At 45.6% G+C, this 19883-nt stretch overlaps 1 protein-coding gene across 1 annotated transcript in view; it reads right to left on the bottom strand.

The window, feature by feature from the left end:
- Positions 1-19883, bottom strand: part of LOC134346679 (natural killer cell receptor 2B4-like) — a 65598-nt gene that overhangs the window by 10416 nt on the left and 35299 nt on the right. Inside the window, exons 7-10 of the mRNA XM_063048181.1 lie at positions 19729-19824; positions 14041-14136; positions 13035-13084; positions 11029-11060 (exon numbers count right to left, since the gene is read on the bottom strand). Coding sequence (XP_062904251.1) covers positions 11029-11060; positions 13035-13084; positions 14041-14136; positions 19729-19824 — 274 coding nt within the window. The remainder of the gene's footprint in view (positions 1-11028; positions 11061-13034; positions 13085-14040; positions 14137-19728; positions 19825-19883) is intronic.

The following is a 19883-nucleotide window of genomic DNA, read 5'->3' as shown; positions in this document are numbered from 1 at the left end:
GTGTTGAGACTAGCGCATGATTTTGATTTAAGTGAGGGAGAGTTGTGCAACGTCAGCCTCACTCTCTCTTCCCAATTCCCATCTGGATCCAGTGGCAAGACAGAGTTGAGATGGCTGGAGATGGGACTAGGCGCAGTGGATGACCAGGACTTCTTGTGTCTTGTCCTGCTCCACACATTCCACGACGCCTGCAGAGACCGCCTTCTTGACCGTTGGACCTTCCATTGGTCTCGTCCTTTCAATCCGCCGGAGTTTGTCTTCACATGCTGGGATAGACAACTCCCTATCTCACCGAGGGTTTGAGACCCATCAGCTACCCTCACCTGGTTTAGCCGGCTTGTCGAAGCCATTGCCCGGGGTGTGGCCGCTGTCACACGCAAACAGGTAGGGGGAGCCACAGGTGAGAGCTGAGTGCCAAGTGGGGACCAAAGGTGGACTAACCGCCCTGAAAAGGACGCGACATGTTCCCCCACCAGAGGTGCTACCCCTCCCTGACACCCCATACACCCCTGCCTCCAGTTAGACTGTAAGACAAAGCAGAATTAGGCTGTTTGGCCTGTCAAGTCTGCTCTGCCACTCACTCATGGCTGATTTATTATCTCTCCCAACCCCATTCTGCCTTCTCCCCATCTTTACTAATCAAAAACCTATCAGCCTCCGCGTTAAATACATAGCTGAGTTTTTTATCTATTCATTTATTGACATTGCCGAATGAGCCCTACTGCCACTTCCAGTGACTCCACCCAGCAATCCCGATTCAATCCTAGACTAATCACAGGACAAGTCACAATGACCAATTAACCTACCAATCGCTACGTCTCCGGACTGTGGGAGGAAAGCACAGCGCCTGGAGGAAACCCACGCGATCACGGGGAGAACGTATACACACCTCTTAGGCAGCAGCCGGAATTGAAGACAGGTCACTGGTTTTGTACGGCATTGAGCTGACCGATGTGTTAGCATGCCACCCTATTCCCACTCCTATTCCCATTCCCATTCTCCTGCCTTCTCCCCACCCTTGCCAATCAACAACTCTATTGTTAGGCTGTGGCTTCTGGTCCTAGACTCCCCCACTGTAGGAAATATCCTATAGTGGGCATTTGAGACCTGACGTGGATTGGGAGACCACTTCACCAAGCACCTATGCTCCATCCACCAGAAAAAGCAGGATCTCCCGGTGGCTACACACCTCAATTCTACTTACCATTCCCATTCCGACATGTCAGTCAGCCTCTTCTACTGCCGTGATGAGGTCACGCTCAGGTTGGAGGAATGACACCTTATATTCTGTCTGAGTAGCCTCCTACCCCTACCTCTCTGGTGCTCCTTCCCTTTCCCTTTCTTCCATGGTCTTCCACCCTCTCCTAACAGATTCCCCCTTCTCCAGCCCTCTATCTCCTAAGCCTATCAGCTTCCCAGCTCTTTACTTCACCCGCCTCCTCCCGGTTTCAACTATCACCCATTACCTTGTACTTCCTCCTCCCCTCCCCCCATCTTCTTGTTTTAACTTCTCATCCTTTTTCCAGACCTAATGAAGGGTCCCAGACCGAAACGCCAACTGTTTACGTATTTCCATAGATGCTGCCTGGCCTGCTGAGTTCTCCAGCATTTTGTGTGTGTTGCTTAGGAAATACCATCTCCACATCCACTGAGCCTTGGCCATTCAATATCCGATAGGTTTCGATGAGATCCCCCCGCATTCTTCTAAGCTCCAGTGAGTGCAGTCCCAGAGCCTTCAAACCCTTAATTTCCCAGAATAATTCTCATGAACCTCCTCTGGACCCTCTACAATGCCAGTACATCTTTTGTTAGATAAGGAACTCACAACTGCTCACAATACTCCTAGTGCGGTCTGGCAAATGTCTTATACAGCCGCAGCATTACACCTTTGATTTTATATTCTCATCCTCTCGAAATTAATGCTACACCTCCGAGGTAAAGATTCAGGAATCTGAAACCCTGTCCCCTTCAGGAGTTTCTCAGTCTTGCATTCATCTGCCAAATCATCCTATTCTTACCCTCACTGGCTACACACTAATAATCAAAGAAAGAAATAAACTTACCAGAAACTTACCTTAGCCTCCAACAAGAGAAAATCTGCAGATGCTGGAAATCTGAGCAACACACACAAAATGCTGGAGGAACTCAGCACTTTTTTTGCCTAGGTATTGCCTGGCCTGCTGAGTTCCTCCAGTTCATTCACACAATGGCTGTTCCGCTTCATCCTCTTGCTTTTATTGGCCCTTGACAAGAGCTTAATTACCCCATGATCTCTGGTGCACAGAATGTCCCAACTGGCTATGCTTGCTTTTGCAAATCTTGCTTTACAACAACTCATCCTTCTGGGGACATTTTTCAGTCCAGACTCTTGCTTCTTATGTCTGTGTTGTTTGAGTGGGTTGATATGGTTTTTCGATTCGAATTCAGTCTATTCTGACTGATTGACAATCCTGTTCCAGTTCAGCTCGAACCGCTGGATGAAATGTAAATACATCATCCTGGCTCCAGTCTCTGCTGTTAGGGGCGGCTGCGGCCATGTTGTCAGTTTTCTGAATCTTGAGTGTTTGCTGACACTGACCTGTCCACGCATTCTGTTCCTTCCTTGAATCTATGCTAGAACCTGCCTTCCTGGTGCATTTAACCCCAGGACAGCGTCCACTCCAAGGTGAAGCTGCACCAGAGCTGTGTTCTGTCCGCACCCTTGTACGTGTCATATGGTGGGCGCTGGGGATGGACCCAAGTGCAAGACACAGACACTGAAGTACTAGGGACAGGACTAGGATACAGGGTGAGGGCTAGGACATGGACACGAAAACCCGGAACAGGACTGGACAAGAGAGCTAGGAGCCCCAGCTTGAACTCCGAGCCAGAGACTGGACAAGGACCCAGAACCTGGGTCTTGCCTCTGGCTCGGACCCCAGAACTAGGCAAGGACATGGCTTGGCTGGCAGGCAGGACGAAGCTCGAGACCAGAGACTGGAGGCTTGGGGTCCTGAAGCTTGGCTTGGGGCGAGGTGAGGCGAGGCTAGAGACTTGGGGTCTTGAAGCTCCTCCTGGGCAGGGCATGGATCTCCCCCCGACAGAGGCGAGGGACAGGAATGGACAGAACCAACCGCAGGGTAACGGCAATCTGGCCTGACTTACCTGATGGAGGCAAGGGACTGGAAGGGAGCTAGGTTCAGGGTGGCTCCAAGACAAGACTTCAGGCGAGACGAGGCGAGAGTTACCAGCAAGGCAAGGCTTCAGGCAATGCAAGGGGAGACAAGAACTTCAGGTGAGGCGAGAGTTACCGGCAAGACAAGGCAAGACTTCAGGCGAGGAAACAGAAGGCAGGGGAAGGGATACCAGAAGTAAGGACAAGAACAATCCAGGAGCCACGCCCTGGTCTCTGGAGACATTTATGCAGCCAGCTCCAACAAGAATCAGCTGCCACAATTAGTGCGTAACAGGAACAGAAACAGGGTAGACAGGAAAACCTGGAGCAAGGGTCGATGGACCGGACCGTGAACCGGAATGCGGACTTCACGGACCATGACCATGACAGAATGTTGACGCGTGACAGGAAATGACCTTGCCAAGCTGTCGTCATTCCACACCACAATCCTCCAGAAGATCCTTTGTATCTCTGGCCAAGAAAGATCCCCAACCACGCCCTATTCCTTCAGTGTCACCATGAGGACATGGCCACAATCACCATTGGGAAACGTTGGAGATGGATTTGGCACTTGATGAGAAGAGCTGCCAACTCCATCATCAAGACAGCACTTCATTGGCCCCCAGAGGACAAAGGAAATGCAGGAGACCATAGACAACCAGGTGCCATTCCATGGGGGCAGAAATGAGGACCCTGAAAACGCATCTGGGGCACATTAGAGAAGATGGTCAAGTTGAGACGGAGAGAGAGGACCTTCATTGCTGTCCTAAATACCAGTGACATAATGGGCAGTAAGTAAGCAGTACAGACCCTCCTTGTTTCTGCAGAAATCCGCTGGAAACCATGCTTCCTCTGTCTCAAGTCCATGAGGCTCCTTTTTTCTGTACTCATTGTCCCCCCCAGCCCATTCACTAGATTTTCCAGTTTTGGGCAAGTATAGGAGAGATATAGAGTATGAAGCTTTTGTGCCCACTAACATATCATGTTGCTGGCCCCCTATTAAAGCTCGTGTGTACTCCTGTACTGGCAAAGGGAGCTGCTGATAGCTGTGTGTCTGACCTGGATGCTGTCTTCATTAGTTCTATAATCTGGTCAGCAGTCACTGTGGGTAGAGTAGATTCTACTTTGGTTTCTGCCTGTGACTGTCATCCCTTCCTTCCTTCCTGGGACACTACTCCCTACCACGGCAGGAAATGCCACCACTGTAACACACCATCTTATTTACCCTTCTATCTCCATTCAAGTAGTTCCTTGCTAGGTGCCCTGGTCAGTGGTCCCTGCATCTTCACAGAGGTTAGATCTGCTACAGCCACTATTCCCTCTCTTTCGATTTATTTCCCTGCCTCTTGGTGGGCTGAACCCAGCCTTTCCATCAGCATGTTCAGGAAGACTGGATCATCCCTCCGTGGATTGCCCAGCTCTGTTCTCTCACACTGCCCAAGTGTTTCTGGTAGCCAGTTCCCAATAGTATCTCCCACACTACCCAAGTGTTCCCGGTAGCCAGTTCCCAACAGTATCTCCCTCACTACCCAAGTGTTCCCGGTAGCCAGTTCCCAACAGTATCTCCCTCACTACCCAAGTGTTCCCAGTAGCCAGTTCCCAACAATATCTCTCACACTACCCAAGTGTTTCCGGTAGCCAGTTCCCAACGGTGCCTCCCTCACTACCCAAGTGTTCCCGTTAGCCAGTTCCCAACGGTGTCTCCCACACTACCCAAGTGTTTCCGGTAGCCAGTTCCCAACGGTGTCTCCCTCACTACCCAAGTGTTCCCAGTAGCCAGTTCCCAACAGTATCTCCCTCACTACCCAAGTGTTCCAGTTCCAATTTCCAGCGGTGTCTCCCACACTAACCCAAGTGTTCCCGGTAGCCAGTTCCCAATGGTATCTCTCACACTGCCCAAGTGTTCCCAGTAGCTAGTTCCCAACGGTATCTCCCACACTACCCAAGTGTTTCCGGTAGCCAGTTCCCAACGGTGCCTCCCTCACTACCCAAGTGTTCCCGTTAGCCAGTTCCCAACGGTGTCTCCCACACTACCCAAGTGTTTCCGGTAGCCAGTTCCCAACGGTGTCTCCCTCACTACCCAAGTGTTCCCAGTAGCCAGTTCCCAACAGTATCTCCCTCACTACCCAAGTGTTCCAGTTCCAATTTCCAGCGGTGTCTCCCACACTAACCCAAGTGTTCCCGGTAGCCAGTTCCCAATGGTATCTCTCACACTGCCCAAGTGTTCCCAGTAGCCAGTTCCCAACGGTATCTCCCACACTACCCAAGTGTTTCCGGTAGCCAGTTCCCAACGGTATCTCCCACACTACCCAAGTGTTTCAGGTAGCCAGTTCCCAACGGTATCTCCCACACTACCCAAGTGTTTCAGGTAGCCAGTTCCCAACAATATCTCCCACACTACCCAAGTGTTCCCGGTAGCCAGTTCCCAACGGTGTCTCCCACACTACCCAAGTGTTTCCGGTAGCCAGTTCCCAACGGTGTCTCCCACACTACCCAAGTGTTCCCGGTAGCCAGTTCCCAACAATATCTCCCACACTACCCACGTGCTCCCGGTAGCCAGTTCCCAACGGTGTCTCCCACACTACCCAAGTGTTTCCGGTAGCCAGTTCCCAACGGTGTCTCCCACACTACCCAAGTGTTTCCGGTAGCCAGTTCCCAACAATATCTCCCACACTACCCAAGTGTTCCTGGTAGCCAGTTCCCAACAGTGTCTCCCACACTACCCAAGTGTTTCCGGTAGCCAGTTCCCAATGGTGTCTCCCACACTACCCAAGTGTTTCCGGTAGCCAGTTCCCAACGGTGTCTCCCACACTACCCACGTGCTCCCGGTAGCCAGTTCCCAACGGTGTCTCCCACACTACCCAAGTGTTTCCGGTAGCCAGTTCCCAACGGTGTCTCCCACACTACCCAAGTGTTTCCGGTAGCCAGTTCCCAACGGTGTCTCCCACACTACCCAAGTGTTTCCGGTAGCCAGTTCCCAACGGTGTCTCCCACACTATCCAAGTGTTCCCGGTAGCCAGTTCCCAACGGTGTCTCCCACAGCACCCGAGTGTTCTCGGTAGCCAGTTCCGACCAGTATCATTATATCGACGGTGCAGACACGGAGATAGTTGGCAGATTCAAGTTCCTGGTGTAAAAGTCACCAATATCTCATCCTGGTCCAGTTGCTTTGACCCCCAGGATGGAAAGTGAACCAGCATCTCTGCTTCTTTGGAAATGTGAGAAAATTCGGCAGGTCCCACTGACTCTGCCCACCATAGAAAGTGTCTTACCTGGATGCATCATTTGTTATGGCAACATGGACAAAGTGCTGGAGGAACTCAGCAGGTCAGGCAGCATCCATGGAGGGAAATGAACAGTCGATATTTTGGACCAAGACCCTTCATCAGGACTGGAAAGGAAGGGGGCAAAAGCCAGAACTAAACTGCAAAAGATTTCAGAGTTGTGGACACGGCGCTGTCCATCACAAAAACTAGCCTCCCCTCCATTGCCTCAGGAAAGCAGCCAATAGAAGACAAAAAAGATGAAATATGAAGGTAAGCTAGCCGACAATGTAAAAGATTTTTTTCAAGTTTAAAAGAAAAAGAGAGGTGAGAGTGGATATCAAAGTGTGGGAAAATGATGCTGGAGAGATAATAATGGTGAACAAATAAATGTCAGATAAAAATGAGTAAGTATTTTGCACCATTCTTCACCATTATGCCAGAAATTCGAGAGTATCAGTTTGCAGAAGTGAATGTAGTTGCCATTACTAAAGAGAAGGTCCTTGGGAAGCTGCAAGTTGTTAATTTAGTTAAGTCATCTGGTTCAGATGGACTACACCCCAGGGTTATGAAAGAGGTAGCGGAAGAGTTTGTGGGGCATTAGTAGTGATATTTCAAGAGCTACTAGATTCTGGAACGGGTCAAGAGGACTGCAAAATTGCAAATGTCACTCCACTAGGTAAGAAGGCGGGGAGGCAGAAGAAAAAAAATTACAAGTCAGTTGGCCTGATTTCTTTGGTTGGTAAGATGTTACAAACACCGTTATCAAGGATAAGATTTTAGAGTACTTGGAGGCACACGATAAAATAGCTGGAAGTCAGCATGGTTTTCTTAGGGGAGATCTTGCTGAAGAAATCTTTTGGAAATCTTTGAGGAAATACAGGCAAGATAAAGGGGAGTGTTTACTTGGATTTTCAGAAGGCCTTTGATAAGATGCTGCCGAACAAGATAAGAGCCCGTGGTATTATAGGAAAGATGCTAGTATGGATATAAGATTGGCTGACTGGCAAGAGTCAAAAAGTAAGAATAAAGGGGAGCCTTTTCTGGTTGGCTGCTGGTGACTAGTGGTGTTCTGCAGCAGTCTATTTTGGGTCCCCAATGTTACGTCTTGTAACTTCAAAACATTAAACTAATTCCATAAGGAATTGGTCAGATCATGTTTGAAACATTGATCATCAATGTTTCCCGCGGGATCAATAAAGTATGACTATGACTATGACTATGACTATCGATGAGAGGCATTGATTGTGTGGATAGTCAGAGGCTTTTTCCCAGGGCTGGAATGGCTAACACAAGAAGACACAGTTTTAAGGTTCTTGGAAGTAGGTACAGAAGAGATGTCGGGGCAAGTTGTTTGTTTTGTTTTAAATGCAGAGAGTGGTGAGTGCATGGAATGGGCTGCCGGCAGCGGTGGTGGAGGCAGATACGGTAGGGTCTTTTAAGAGTCTCCTGGATAGGTATATGGAGCTTAGAAAAATAGAGGACTATAGGTAACCCTAGGTAATTCCTAAAGTACATACATGTTTGGCACAGCATTGTGGGCTGAAGGCCATGTATTCTGCACTATTGGTTGAAGGTTTGCTGCCATCACTCTGTCTGACTTGCAGCTGACTGATGGCAAACTTCATCACAGGGTCGGTAACAATGACTTAACATGAAAGTTGTGATCTCTCTTCTCAGTGGCTTCAACAGGTAAGAAATATCTTTCTCTGAAAGAAATATATTTGACTTGTTACATACAGTTACTGGATATCCAACAGGAACAATATTGATTCAGACAGAAAATCATAAGCACAAAATGTAACATGTTTACCAACTTATAAAGATGTGTCCGTGAGATTACTAACACTGCCTGAAAGCTGTGGACTTCCTCTGCCCATCAGTGACATTCTGAGCTCATTAAATCAGTGTTCAGTCAGCAGTTAAAACAATCTACAAAACTGAGCTAAATTAATTATTTGCTGTAGTCCGAAACCTTTGATTTCTTCATAGAATGAAATAAGATATTGTTCAGTCTTTGTAAGACACAATTTGTCTCACCTGTAATCACCTTCACAAACCACTCTTTCACGCCTCTCCCTCCAGCTCCCAAATCACATTTACACCCTGGTGCTCTCCCTTCCTTTCAACCTCCCCACTGTCCATCCCACTCACTCTATCACCCTCTGTTACCATCACGGTCACCCAATGAACTATATCATGTTATAATGTGGCCTATACTGAAGCTCATCATGATAACTACTATTGGTTGAAGGTTGCTGCCATCTCTCTGTCTGACTTGCAGCTGAGTGACAGCAAAGGTCATCACAGGGTCGGTAACAACGACTAAAGATGAAAGTTGTGTTCCAACTTCTCAGTGGCTTTCGCAGGTAAGAAATATCTTTCCTTGAAAGAAATATATTTCACATGTTACATACAGTAACAGGATATGCCACAGGAACAGTATCAATTCAGACAGAAAACCATAAAAACAAAATATAACATGTTTAACAACTTATAAAGATGTGTCCAGGAGATTACTAACACGGCCTGAAAGCTATGGATTTCCTCTGCCCATCAGTGACATTCTGAGCTCATTAAATCAGTGTTCAGTCAGCAGTTAAAGCAATCTACAACACTGAGCTAAATTAATTATTTGCTGTAGTCCAAAACCTTTGATTTCTTCATAGAATGAAATAAAATATTGTTCAGTCTTTATACTAGTTACACAATTTGTCTCATTTATTCCTGTAAATATTCTACAACCATTTCTTCGATGTGTGGCTAACATTTCGACAAGATAAAGACTGAGACGGTAAATTGGAGAGAATTCTTGATTCAGAGCCAACATCTGTTTTGTCAGAGGGAGATACAGCACGGAAACAGGCCCTTCGACCCATCGAGTCTGTGCTAACTCTCCACCATCCATTTAATACTAATCCTCGATTTCTTTAATTCTCCCCACATTCCCATCAACTTGCCCAAGGTCCCAGCCCTCAACCACACAATGGGTGCAGTTTACAGTTACTCATTACCCTACCAACCACTCCCAACCCACAGGATGTGGGAGGAGACCAGAGCACCCAGCAGAATCCCACGGTCACAGCGTGAACATGCAAAGTCCACACAGAGGAGAGGAGAGGTCAGGATTGAAACTGGGTCACGGGAGCTGTGAGCCCACCATCATTGAGACACCAGTTTAAGAGAAAATGTCCTCACTACAATAAATACACACACTATTGATGAAGGGTCTTGGCCCCAAATAACTTCACTCACTCCATCACTGAACTGCTCCTACCTATGGACTCATTTTCAAGGACTCTTCTCCTCATGTTTCTTTCTTTCCTTCTTTCTCTGTTTACACAGTTTGTTGCCTCTTGCACATTGGTAGTCTGTCCGATCTGCCGGGTGTGATCTTTCATTGATTCTATTGCATTTCTTGTATTTACTGTGCATGTCCGCAACAGAATGGCTCTCAGGGTTATATTACTTTTAAATAAACATTTACTTTGGACTTATTACTCTCGATAGGTGCTGAGTTAATGTGTTCCTCCAGCATTGAGTGTGTGCGTTAGAATGGACTTTCAGCATCTGCTGATCTCTTGTGTTTCAGCTACAATAGTTAGGATGTCTGAATACAGCAGCGTTTTCGGATATGACACAAGTGCGAGGTGTGTGATGTTATAAACAGAATTAAAGATTGTTTATTGTTATTTCCAGTACACATGTGCAAAGCAGGACACAACAATTGTTACTCCGGGTCTGACATGTGTACACATGTGTAAAGGAGGACAAAACAATTGTTACTCCGGGTCTGATGCAGCCCAAAAAAAAACACACAAAACGATAAAGAACATTCGTTTGTTATGTGACGTGGGCGATCATGGTCTTTTCATGACCATGATTGTTCTAGGCACATTTTTCCCACAGAACGGGTTCGTCATTGCCCTCTTCTGGGCAGTGTGACCCCAGCCGTTAGCAATGCTCTTCAGAGATTGTCTGCCTGGGGCCAGTGGTCGCATAACCAGGACTTGTGATACACACCGTCTGCTCGTACGACCACCCACCACCTGCTCCCATGACTTCACATGACCCTGGAGTAGGTGGGCGGTCGGGGGGGGGGAGGATGGGCTAAGCAGGTGATGCATCTTGCCCAAGGGTGACCTGCAAGCTACCGAGGGGAAGGAGTGCCTTACACCTCCTATGGTGGAGATGTATCCCCACCCCACCACTCTAAGATAAAGGACACTAACTAAAATAATAAGATAAACAACGGTAAATTAAAAAAAAGATAAAGAACACTGTAATAAAAAAACACAACAAATATAAATGTATCCCATAGGACTGATTATATATCCACAAAGTGATGCTAGGTACAGGAATGTCTATACGTAGGTGACTGACAGGAATCAATAAAATGGTGGTGGGGTTTTGTGGAAGGGTGGGTTACTGGGTGGAGCTGCTAATCAATCCAATGTCCCCTTTGGTTTCTGTCTGAATTATTCTATTAGCATGGCCTGAAAGTGTACTCTGAATTTACTCAATCAACCAGTGACATTCTGAGCTCATAATAAATTTGTATTAGATCATCAATCAAAAACTAATAATGTCAAATTAAAAGCAATTAATTACCTGCTGCAGTCGAGTTCTTTCACCACTTCTATCTGGAATAAAATAAGATGTTTCGTAATCCTTTCACTTGTTATTGATTTGTCTCATTTACTCCATTCACGTTACAACTATCTCCTATCAGTGAATGTTCATTTTCTTCTGCTACTGTAGCCCATCCACTTGGCAAGATTTGACGTGTTGTGTGTTCAGTGATGCTCTTCTGCACACCACTGTTGTAATATGTGTTCATTTGAGTTACTGCTGCCTTCCTGTCAGCTTGAAACAGTCTGGCCATTCTCCTCTGACCCCTCTCATTAACAAGCGTTTTTGCCCACAGAGCTATCACTCACTGGATTTTTATTAGCACCATTCTCTGTAAACTCTGGAGATTGTTATGCATGAAAATACCAGGTAATCAGCAGTTCCTGAGATACTCAAACCACCCCACCTGGCACCAACAATCATTCCACGGTCAAAACCACATAGATCTCATTTCTTCCCCATTCTGACATTTAGTTTGAACAATGAAAGAACCTCTTTACCAGGAATGCATGCTTTTATGCATTGAGTTGCTGCCACATGATTGGCTGAGTAGATATTTGTATTAACAAGCAGGTGTACAAGTGTACCTAAAAAAGTGGCCACTGTGTGTATTCAGACAGAGCAAGATAGACAAGATAAAGACTGAGGCAGTGAAATGGAAAGCATTATTAATCAAAATGGGAAGAAGACCAGAGCCAAAATCTGGGTCACTGGAGCTGTGAGAGGTAGTGGCCCCACCCACTGCATCACTGGGGCACACATTCCACAGAAATTGATCTCAACACTAGTCAGGACATCTGAATACAGCAGCATAATCTAGAAACATAGAAAACCTACAGCACAATACAGGCCCTTCCGCCCACAAAGCTGTGCTGAACATGTCCTTACCTTAGAAATTACCTAGGGTTACCCATAGCCCTTTATTTTACTAAGCTCCATGTACCCATCCAAAAGTCTCCTAAAAGATCCTATTGTTTCCGTGTCCACCACCATCACCGGCAGCCCATTCCAAACACTCACCACTCTCTGTATAGAAATCTCACCCCTGACATTTCCTCTGTACCTACTTCCAATCTCCTTAAAACTGTGCCCTCTCGTGCTAGCCATTTCAGCCCTGGGGAAAAGCCTCTGACTATCCACACGATCAATGCCTCTTATCATCTTATACCCCTCTATCAGGTCACCTCTCATCCTCTGTCATTCCAAGGAGAAAAGGCCGAGATTACTCAACCTATTCTCATAAGGCATGCTCCCCAATCCAGGCAACGTCCTTGTAAATCTCCTCTGCACCGCCTATAGTTCCCAACTCCTTCCATTAGTGAGACAACCAGAACTGAGCACAGTACTCCGTGGGGTCTGACCCGGGTCCTTAACAGCTGCAACATTACATCTCGGCTCTTAAACTTAATCCCATGGATGGGCCAATGCACTGTATGCCTTCTTAACCGCAGAGGCAACCTGCGTAGCAGCTTTGAGTGTCCTACGGACTCGGACCCCAAGATCCCTCTGATCCTCCACACTGCCAAGAGTCTTACTATTAATACTATATTCTGTCATCATATTTGACCTACTTTTTAATTTTTTTAAATATTTATTTTTAGATATGCTTCTTACAGTCACCCTGTTAGACAAACCAACTTGCAAACAAATGTATAAATACCAAATCTGATGTGACACAATAGATTAGATTGAACTGACATGTCTTGATGAATTTACCCTGGGGTTTACATATTCTCTATATTGCACATGTTTTTGCAATGCTATCAGCTTGGGATAATTCACATGAATACATGTGATGTAAATACAGTGAATGGTGTAAATACAATCCAATGTTCCCTCGGGTAGGTGTCTGTGACATCATTAGCCCAGCCTAAAATACACTCTAGATTTGCTCTGTCACGCAGTGGCATTCTGTACTCATCATAATTCGGTGTTAGATCATCAGTCAAAAAACATACAACATCGGACTAAAGATAATTAATTACCTTTGGTGCTTCTTGATACTTTGATTCACTGCAAGAACCTCCACCACTTTCTAGAATGAAATGAAATACTCTTAGTCCTTTACTTGTTATATGGTTTGTCTCATTTATTCCTTTAAAAAAATTTTACAACTGTTTCTGTTTTACTGTTGTGCTTTAGTCCATTGGCAAGTGTCCTCCATTGTTATTTGAACAGTAAATGCTGGTGGTATCTCTGGCTAATAGGCTTGGTGAAGGTGCAGGTCCTGACAGTGGAAAGGACAAAACATTGAGAAATCAAATCACTTCACCTGCCATGTCCTGCACAGGACTTTAGGAAGAATCTCCACTTCACTCATTATTCATTAGGAATCTTGACAGTGGCTGGATGAAGGCCAGAACGTAATGCAAAGAGAGATCTTCAGGCTACCCACTGGTTGTCTTCCCATTGGAGTTTCCAGGAATTGTCATATGAACTTCCACCGCTCATCTCCTTCTGACAGTGAATGAAGTACATCCCTGCACCTCTGCTAAACTTTCCCTTTACAACCCAGAATCTGCTTCGAGGAAGGTATACCCAGACCCACTGTAGGTTTGGGCCATGAGATGTCTTGATCAAAACTGAATGAAAGATTCCAGGATGCTAATCAATCTACAAGCATCGTGGGAGCTGCAGCCCAATGAAAGCGACCAAACCTCTGTCGAGTCATCTCCTACAGACCCAGTCACTGAATGAAGAAGGTCCCATGATTGATCCCTATGTATCAGTAGGTATCTCAAATCCTATCCCAGCTGAGATCACGCTCAATTCTGTTGTTGGACGAATAACAACCCAAGTCCTACACAAAACAGCGGGCATTTATTCCTCAGTGTAAACAACAGTAATGTGTGATATGAAGGAACAGAACCCTCTCCTGAGATTTCATTGAGTCAGTGCTACTTAAGTACTGCTGGAGCTGGACCCAGTGGTAAACTCCTATAACAACAACATACACCTTGTGTTAAATATGCTTAACTCTTTAATACTTACTGAACCATACTTTTGAAGACACAGAGATCATCACAACAACCATGACCAATGGGGCCACTGTGCTCCAGGTTAGAGGTAGTCTGTGACAAACTCGATCTGGAAAAGGTGCAAAGTCACAATTCAATTACAAGAGCAGAACCAACAGCAACTGATGTTACACTGCAGCTTAACACAGAACTCGTATTTGGAATGGAACCGCCAGGCCTGGATACCAGGACTGTTGGCGAGACATTTGCTCAGCATCTTAATGAGAAGAAAGAGAGATAGACTTTGATTGGGGGGGGGGGTTGGAGGGATTACTTAGACATTCAAGGAGGAGACTCCTGAATTTACAGAGTTCAACAACTTTGTCTGTTGTGAGACAAAGTTCAAAGTCACATTTATTATCAGAGTATGTGCATGTCACCACATACAAGCCTGAGATTCTTTTCTGGTGGGCAGACTTCGCAAATCTATCTATAGAACAGTAACTTTAAACAGGATCAATGAACAACAGACAGCAAATGCAAATATAAATAAATAGCAACAAATAACAGGAGCATGAAATAACAAGATAAAGAGTCCTTAAAGTGAGACATCGGTTGTGGGGACACCAGAAATAGAAGGAGTGTAGTTCTCCTCTTTTGTTCAAGAGCCTGATGGTTGAGGGGTAGCAACAGTTCTCAAACATGGTGGTGCACATCCTGAGGCTCCTGTATCTTCTACCAGTTGGCAAAGGGAGAAAGGAGCCTGGCCTGGGTGGTGAGGATCTTTGATGATGGATGCTGCTTTCCCACGGCAACTTTTCATGTAGATATGCTCAGTGGTTGAGAGGGCTTTACCTGTGACGTACTGGGAGGAATCCACTACCTTTTGTAGCATTTTCCATTCAAAAGCATTGGTGTTCCCACACCGTGTTACACCACAGCCAGTCAGCACACTTTCCACCACACATCTGTAGAAGTGTGCCAAAATTTTTGATGACATGCCAAATCTCCGCAGACCACCGAGGAAGCAGAGGCCCTGTCGTGCTTTCTTTGCATTTATATTTATATGATGGGTCCAGGACAGGTACTCTGAAATAGTGACACCCAGGAATTTAAAGTTACTGACCCTCTCCACATTTGATCCTCCAATGATTACTGGCTCATGGGCCTCTGGTTTCCCTCTCCTGAAGTCTACAATCAGTTCCTTGGTCTTACTGACATTGAGTGAGAGGTTGTTGTTATTACACTACTCAGACAAATTTTCAATCTCCCTCCTGTATGCTAATTCATCACCATTTTTGATACAGCCCACGATAGTGGTGTCATCAGCAAACTTGTATATGGTGTTGGAGCTGTACTTAGCCACAAAGACATAGGTGTAGAGTGAGTAGAGCGGGGGCTAAGCTCATATCCCTGCAGTGCTCCTGTGCTGATACAGATTGTGGAGGAGTTGTTTTTGCCAATCCGAACTAACTGGGGTCTACAAGTGAGGAAATCCAGGATCCAACTACACAAGGGGGTATTGAGGCCCAGGTCTTGGATTTTACTGATTAGTTTTGAAGGGATGATGGTGTTAAACGCTGAACTGTAACCGATAAAGAGCATCCTGATGTATGCACCTTTGCTGTCCAGATTTTTCCAGGGTTGAGTGAAGAGCCAATGAAATGGCATCTGCTGTGGACATTTTGCTTCAGGAGGTAAATTGGAGTGAATACAATTTGCCACGGAGGCAAGAGCTGATAAGCTTCAACACCAGCCTCTCAAAATACTTCATCACTGCGGATGTAAGTGCCGCTGGGCAATAGTCATTGAGGAACGTTACCACGCTCTTCTGGGGCACTGGTATGACTGAAGCCTGCTTAAAGCAGGTGGGTAGCACACACTGCTGGAGCGAGGGGTTGAAAGTATCCGTGAATGCACCAACCAGGTGGTCAGCACAGGTCTTCAGTACCCGGCCAGGTACTCCATCCAGACCAGATGCTTTCCTTGAATTCACTCTTGTAGGCATCCAGCAAATCATCTTCAGGTATTGACATCAAATGATCATCGGGAGACATGGAGGGTGTACAATGTTTCCCCTCTGTTCCGGTGATCAAAGTGAGCATAGAAGGTGTTCAGCTCATCTGGAAATGAAGCTCTGCTGCCTGTTATGTCACAAGGTTATGGCATTCACACCCTGCATCCCTCGTTGATTCCTGTATAGTCCGGAATCTCCACTTGGCCTGAGAGATGACTTTCCGGAGATCATACCTGCATCTCTTGTAGCATTCTTGATCTCCAGACTTGAATGCCTCTGATCTGGCTCTTAGCAAACTCCAGATTTCATGGTTCATCCAGGACTTTTGATTGGCCCAATAAACACTGAATGTTATTTTTTGGGGACTCACTCATCTGCAGCTGTTTTAATGAAGTCTTTTATGACCCTGGTGTATTCATTCAGATCTTCAGATGAGTGCTTGAACACGGCTCAGTCCACTGCCTCAAAGCAATCCTGTAACTATTCCTCTGCCTCCCTCAACCTTCACTTAGTTGTCTTGATTTCTGGAGCTTGCTTTTTGGGCTCTGTCTGTATGCAGGTGGTAGGAGCACAGCCAAATGATCCGATTTGCCAAAATGCGGTCTTGGGAAGGAACGAAAGGCATTCCTTACCCTAGTGTAGCAGAGGTCAAGTGTGTTGTGACCTCTGGTACAACAGGTTACACGCTGGTCACAGCTGGGCAGGGTTTTCTTCAAACAGGCCTGGTTAGAGTCACCAAATATAATCTGAAATGCGTCAGGTGGGCTGCTTTTGAAGCAATTAAGCTCAGGGATGCAAGAGGACGTAAAGTGACGTTTATCAACTATGTCAGACAGACATTAAAAATAGACAAGATGTGGAAGGATACGGCCCTAATGGGATGCGTGTAAATGGGCAAAATGGTTAAAATGGACTTGGTGGGCCGAAGGGCCTGTTTTGTGTTGTGGGGAGGGAACGTCGTACTACTCTATAATGTGAGGGGAGTCCTCCTCTTCTCACAAAGTGTCACACTGTGTTTACTGGATTTTCAGGCACCAGCTAATATTAACCATGATAACAACTCTGACTGAGCCTTCCTTCCCTGTTCTGATGAGAAACATCTGCCTTTATCTCCTTGAATGGCCACTGACAAGGCTCCCTTCGTCCATGAACCAATGCTTATTAAGAGCTCAGAGGTGGAGATTGCCAGTAACTTTAAATTTCTGGCTGTTATCATATCAGAGGTTCTGTCTGGGGCCAGCATGTTAATGCCATTTCAAAGAAAGCACAATCGCACTTCTACTTTCTGAGAAATTTGCGCAGATTTGGCATATCATCTAAAACTCTGACAAACCTCCACAGGCCTCCATTGATATTATCCTGCCTGGCTGCATCACTGCCTGGTACAGACACACCTGTGTCCAAGAACGAAAAAGTCTACAAAAAGTGGTAAGAATGGGCTCCCTCACCTCTGCCCCTCTGACCCTCAACATAGGATCCCCTCAAGGCTGTGTCCTAAGCCCCCTCCTTTGCTCTCTGTATACCCATGACTGTGTCACCACCCACAGCTCTAATCTACTAATTAAATTTGCCGATGACACTACATTGATTGGCCTAATCTCAAACAATAACAAGGTGGCCTACAGCAAAGAAGTCATCACCCTGACACAGTTGTGTAAAGAAATCAACCTCTCCCTCAACGTCGCAAAAACAAAGGAGATGGTTGTGGACTACAGGAGGAATGGAGACAGACTAACCCCTATTGACATCAATGGATCTGGGGTTGAGAGAGTGAACAGCTTTAAGTTCCTTGGCATTCACATCAGCCCAGCGCATCTGCAGTTGTGAACTTCCTACGATTCAGGACATTTTCAAAGACAGGTGTGTAAAACAGGCCCGAAGATTCATTGAGGACCTGAGTCACCCCAACCGCAATCTATTCTAGCTGCTACCATCTGGGAAACGTTACCGCAGCATAAAAGCCAGGACCAATAGGATCCAGGACAGCTTCTTCCACCAGTTTCTAAGACTAGCTTTTTTAAAATTAATTGACAGACTTGAATGTAAATTCCATACTCCCTGATGGGATAGGATCTGCTTCTCTGGATCAGGAGTCCACAAGTCTGGCTGCCAGGCTAGTGACCTAACCACTATTCCCCAAATTCCCCAAAATACCCTCCTGAATATAGCAAGGGATTAAATAGATATTTGATCGATTACATTCTCCCCAAGACTCACTCAGCATGGACCATAAGACCATTAGATATTGGAGCAGAATTAGGCCATTCAGTCCATCAAGTCTGCTTCAAAATTCAATCATGGCTGATTTATTTTCTCTCTCAACCCCATTATCCTACCTTCCCCCCGTAACCTTTGACGCCCTGACTAATGAAGATCCTATCAACCTCTGCTTTAAATGTAGTCATTGAATTGGCCTCCACAGCCACATGTGGTGATGAATGTCATTGATTAATAATATTAATAATAATAAATACATTGTTGATCCCAAGAGGGAAATTCTTTCATTATAGCGCAACATTTAAAGAAACACAATTAGCAGTCTTAACTAATAATAAAGTACGGAATAATAATATACACAATAATTCTTTACCAATGTGCGAGAATTTGCAATAATGTGTAATAATAATTTGTGAAATAATAAAACAGAGACTATTGCACTATGACGTGTGTTCTCCTGTCACACAGAGATGAACTGTTGTATATGCTAATTGCATTTGGTGGGAAAGATTTTCTGTAACAATCCTTGTGACAGTGGAGCTGAATGAGTCTGCTTGAAAGGGTGCTCTGCTGCTTATTCAGTAGATCTTGGAGAGGATGTGCCAGATTGTCCATGGTGGATAACAGCTTGCTCAGTGACCTCCTCTCCACCACTATCTCAGAAGAGTCCGGGCTGTAGCTAAGGACGTCTCCAGCATTTTTGTTGAGTTTATTTAATCTTTTTGTATCACCAGCACCAATGCTGCTCCCCCAACATAAAGCTACAAAGAAGATGCACTTGCTACAACAGACTGAGAAAAGATCTCCAAACTTCTGTTGCACACACTGAAGGATCTTAGCTTCCTTAGAAAATAGAGTCTGCTCATCCCGTTCTTGCAAATAGCCTTGGTGTTGGTTTTCCAGTCAAGTCTGTTGTCAAGGTGAACACCCAAGTATTTGTATTCCTCCACCACCACAATGTCTTCTCCCAGAATGTATACAGGAATGTATTCACTAACTCCTGGATAAATAAATTCCTCTGCATCTCTGTTCCAAAGGGATGTCTCTCTATTCTTAGGCTGTGCCATCTGGTCCTAGACTCATTCAGTTTTGGAAACATCCTCTCCACATCCACTCTGTCTAGGCCTTTCAATATCTGATAGTTTTCAATGAGATCCCCCCCTCATTCTTTAAAACACCAATGACTACAGACCCAGAGCCATCAAATGCTCCACATACAATAACCCTTTCATTCTCGGAATCATTCTCATGAATCTCCTCTGGATCCTCTTCAGTGAGAGTACATTTTTTTTTAGATGAAGGCTCAAAACTGCTCACAATATTCCAAATGCGGTCTGACCAATGCCTTTTAAAGCCTTAACATTATATCCAGGACAATAGCCTTTCCTATCCTCTGTCACTCAGCTGTTTACAGTGGAGACTTCACAAAGCTGAACACAATCCATAGAATTAAAGCAAAGGACAATGGAAGGCTGTTGGTAAACTCACTGCTTTGCTGAATCTTCTCAGCAAGAACGACGATGGAAAAGATGAGCGCAGGGATCAATCTCATGATGCCACAGAAGTAAATCAAAGCTCGCAAATCTGGTAAGTGCAAACGGGAGAATGGATTAGAAGAACAGTTTCAACATTCACAAATGGGA

This window comes from Mobula hypostoma, chromosome 5, assembly GCF_963921235.1.
Source record: "Mobula hypostoma chromosome 5, sMobHyp1.1, whole genome shotgun sequence".
Taxonomy (NCBI): Eukaryota; Metazoa; Chordata; class Chondrichthyes; order Myliobatiformes; family Myliobatidae; genus Mobula; species Mobula hypostoma.
The sequence above is the reverse complement of the archived record's forward strand: the minus strand, read 5'-3'. Positions and strand labels throughout refer to the sequence as shown.